At 42.0% G+C, this 4,566-nt stretch overlaps 1 protein-coding gene across 1 annotated transcript; it reads right to left on the reverse strand.

The window, feature by feature from the left end:
• Positions 1-1,123: 1,123 nt before the first annotated feature.
• On the reverse strand, positions 1,124-4,254 carry LOC117298721 (putative glycine-rich cell wall structural protein 1). Its single transcript, XM_033782037.1, has 2 exons — positions 4,147-4,254; positions 1,124-1,747 (listed from the first exon to the last, which is right to left on the reverse strand). The coding sequence occupies exons 1-2, from the start codon at positions 4,252-4,254 to the stop codon at positions 1,124-1,126; spliced, it is 732 nt and encodes a 243-aa protein (XP_033637928.1).
• Positions 4,255-4,566: the final 312 nt, after the last annotated feature.

Below are 4,566 nucleotides of genomic sequence, written 5' to 3' on the forward strand. Positions count from 1 at the left end.
CAGCGCAGAGTTACAACAAAATGATAACGTCCGATTGAGCCTAAATTTCCACAGGATTGTTATTTTATATATAAGCTGTGATACACGAAGTGTGGGACTTGGACAATACTGTTTACCGAAAGTGTATAATGGCTTTAACCATGATAATGTTATACCTTTTTTGCTTGTTATACCTTTTTTGTTTTTTATTGGTATTATGATCCTTTAGCGGGCTTTACCTGACAGCATAATACTTACAAGGCAAACCACATTTGTGTATGAAGTTTCGAGCGTGCAAATAATTCCGGCAACAGAAAGCAGGTGGGAACGTTGGGAACAAACAAAACGGATCTTTTTTGAGGCAACACTTGTTCAAAAGAACAATTGGTTTTTACCAAAGACGTCCGCAATTTTGCTAAGAATTAGTCAAGAACATTTGAACGACCTGGTAAGTCTGCTGCCACCTAGATTCGCGAAAAGGTCATTTCGAAGAGAGACAAACAAACAGGCTGAACCATTCAAAAATCGTGTTCAAAGACATCAACTAAACATGTTTATTGGCTACTATGAATTCTTTGTGAACATTGTTCGCTACTTTGACATGTTTTGTGAACAAAAACAAAATGGCTTGACGTCTTGACTTCGACGGTCAAACATCATGACATTAATATCATGTTGCATTGTAAATTTCATTTTAGTTGTACAGTTTCCAAAAACAAGTTTGTTTTATTAACTTTTAAAATTTCTGTATGGATCGCAACGACTGAAGTCTTGTAATTTATAAAAATGTAATTCTACATCCGTGCAAATACATCCTTTAAATTAAAATCATAAAAATACCGAGGTAAACACTAATCAGAGTCTCTAAATAAAATCAAGACGTAAAATTTATGAAACACTTTGTGATCAAGTCAGCTTATTTCGTAGTTGCAGGAAAGACAATCGTACTCGTTTTGTGATAAAAGCTCGACAGATATTCCCCGAAAATTATGACAGTTACAAAATTAAAAATCGCTATCACTATCTCAAACTCTAAAAATTTTCCAAGTAAAAACTCCAATTCTTTTTGGAGTTAACTCTAATAAGGAAATATTAAAGCGATGGTTCTAAAATTAGCGGAATCCTTTTTATGCCCGCAGACGTCTTAGGATTGTATAGCTTTCGAACCCCTTTTCCACCATCTAGGTCCCCACCTCCCACCTCCCCATCCATTCCCGTGTCCTCCTCCACCCCCACCACCACCTCCTCCCCCGCCTCCTCCTCCGCCGCCTCCTCCTCCACCTCCCCCTCCTCCGCCCCCTCCTCCACCTCCACCGCTGTCATGTCCGCCTCCCCCACCTCCACCGCCGCCGCCGCCGCCTCCCCCTCCACCTCCACCTCCACCTCCACCTCCCCCTCCCCCTCCTCCTCCACCACTACCCCATCCATTTCCATGTCCCCCTCCACCCCCACCCCCACCTCCTCCACCTCCCCCTCCTCCGCCCCCTCCTCCACCTCCACCGCTGTTATGTCCGCCTCCTCCACCACCGCCGCCTCCTCCACCACCGCCTCCTCCTCCACCGCCTCCCCCTCCTCCGCCTCCACCGCTGTTGTGTTCGCCTCCACCACCACCTCCGCCTCCACCACCGCCTCCTCCACCACCACCTCCGCCTCCACCACCGCCTCCCCCTCCACCACCTCCTCCAGCACCTGTGTCCAAGCACCGCTCCTTTTCGCTCAGTTCATTCTTCTTCTCAATCGCTGATTCATGCTCACGCAGGGTAAGCCCCTTCAAAATGATATAAATAATAAGTTTGCTATTACCTCATACATATTCATGACTATAGGGTAACATTTTCACTGGTATTCCAACATCACGTGCCAGTTAATATATTTTTTGCTGTCCACCAAACTAGTTTCTAACTTCCCATACCTTGGGGAGCTAATATTGAGTGTTCACCTTGAAGATACATTTGTATAGTCAAAATCATCATGCAGTTCGTGTAAGACCCGGTTCAGTTGACCTGTGCTTAACTCCTGCGAAACATTCGCTGCAAGTGGCACCCACGTGACAGCAACATTCTTATCGCATTTGCATGCGCAGAAAGTTTTGAATTTGCTTTTATGCAGGGTAATAATTTAAAGTCAATGCTTAACTTGTACCTAAACAAATATTAACATTTGCGTGCAATTAAAACAGTTACTAATAAACCTAGCATTAAACTTTTACATGCGATGCACTTTTCATTAGAATAAACTAGATAGGACCGACCCAGACAGGTTTACAAGACAATTTAATCAATCAAAACAATATCAACCTTTTACAAAGCTGTTTACAAAGCTGAACGTCGCCATCTGAACAGTATTAATTATAGATTGGACCAACCAATACAGTATAGACAAGGCAATTCAACCAATCAAAAGATTGGAAAGTGATTGAGCACTAGACCGAATTTCATAGAGCTGCATAAAGACACTGGACACTATTGGTAATTGCAAAGACCAGTATTATCACGGTGTACCTCAACATAATATGCCTAAAATGGTTTATTTTAATCCAACAAACCTGTGAAAATTCGAAGTTGCGAGATAATAATGAAAAAAAAACACCTTCGTCACTCGACTTTGTGTGCTTTGTAGATGCTTAATCGAGACCTCAAAGTCTAATTCTGAGGACTGGAAATCAAATTCGTGGAAAATTACTTCTTTCTCGAAAATTACGCTACTTCAGAGGGAGCCGTTTCTGACAGTGTTTAATTACATCAACAGCTCCATATTACTCGTTACCGAGTAGGCCTAAGGTTTTATGCTTACATATGTTTTGTGTAGAAATGCAGTAACAGTGCAAACATTAAAGTCGTTAAAAGCATTGGTTGAGAAGTGTCGTGGCTTAGCGGTTAAGAAAATAATTGCTCTGTCTTTCGGATGGGACGTAAAACCGTTGGTCCCGTGTGTTGTACAACGCGCGTAAACGAACCCAGTGCGCATATCGACAAGAGAATGGGGTTCACTACGGTGTTCCTGGTTTGATTGGCAGCTTAATGCGCCACAGCACCTTGTAAACCACAGTGTGCTATGTAAAATGAGTAGATCTCATAATTCAAACGCTGTCCCTCATGGAGAATACTGGATGTTGAAGCGCCATGAGCGTCACTGAAATGTGTCAGTTGAATTGTGCTCAACTCCTGCGAAACATTCGCAGCGGAAACAGGTCTGTGACGTTAAAATTTGTCTACCATTCGCAAGAAGAATGAACCCACGCTTTAGGGAAACTTTAAACATTCAAAAATACCTCAGACAGTCTCGCTATTCCTATTGGTGGATAGCGCGTCACGTGGGTGTGTATAAACCTTTGTTTATGACCAGTAAAGAGTGTTGAAACATGGGCGTTCCTATTGGTCGAGAGCATCGACGCGCACATCATTCCATTACGATACGCGCGACGCGCACATCATTCCCTTATAGGGCGGCGGAGGGCCTTACCATTTCATAGCTGAAAGGGTGTTGTGTTGAAAGAAATCATTGCACAATTACAATTTTTGCATTTATTTTACTTTTTGACCAAAAGTGTTGATGTTTTTTGACCGAAAAGGTATTTATGAATGGGAATCAAAGTGTGTTGAATCGGTTTTCAACTAGTGGTTTAAACCCGCCGAGGCCTGGTTCTTGATAATTTACCTCGACTTCGTCTCGGTAAAATTATCAAGAACCAGGCCTCGTTGGGTTTAAACCACTAGTTAAAAACCTCTTCACAACACATTGATTCCCTCATTATGGAACAATCTCCCGGTTCACATCCGTGAGGCTTCATCTCTCGAATCCTTCAAAGCCATGTTAAAGACTCATTTACTTCTATGCTAAGCCTAGTTATTACAATTCGTGTTTATTCGTAGTTATTGTACAGCGCATTGTAACCTTTGTAAAAGGCGCACGCTCTATAAATATTATTTATTATTATTATTATTATTATTATTGCTAAAAGAAAATCAAGAAAAAAAGTTAACAAAGTAAAAAAAACAAAAAAAAACGGGCCGTGTCCGAATTAGCGGCTACATCTACGGCTACGGCTAGATTTCTACGTCATCATGCAGTGAAAGTATAGGACGTCCTTGGCAACACACCTAGCAACAGCCGAAGCCGTAGATGTATACGCCAATTCGGATACGGCTTAAGTAGAGATCTACTTACCAAGTCACTACGTTTCTCATCAACCAAAGGCCTAGCTGATAAGCTGGTTAGAGCTGACATCAACACCAGCAGCATCAACCAAGTCAAGGGACTCCGTGTACCCACCATGACTGCTATATCGCTAACCTGATCACCGGAGTGTTGTAATCTACCCCTTATTTCCAGCAAACTTTATTCTCACAGATTCTGAATCATTTCCAACTGGTTAAAACAAGGTCGTTTAGAGGGGAGTGACGAACTGAACCAGCTAAGCAAAATATCGGCTCTTTAAATGTTTCAGCAGTTATTTCATGTTTGATTTGTATAGGTTGATTGATAGCTTAAATAAACGAACTTATTGTCTGACAGTCACTACCATACTTGAGATGGCCCACTCCCTCGAACACATTGACAATACGGGAACTTTTAACGTTTACTTTA

Source organism: Asterias rubens, chromosome 13, assembly GCF_902459465.1.
Source record: "Asterias rubens chromosome 13, eAstRub1.3, whole genome shotgun sequence".
Lineage (NCBI taxonomy): Eukaryota > Metazoa > Echinodermata > Asteroidea > Forcipulatida > Asteriidae > Asterias > Asterias rubens.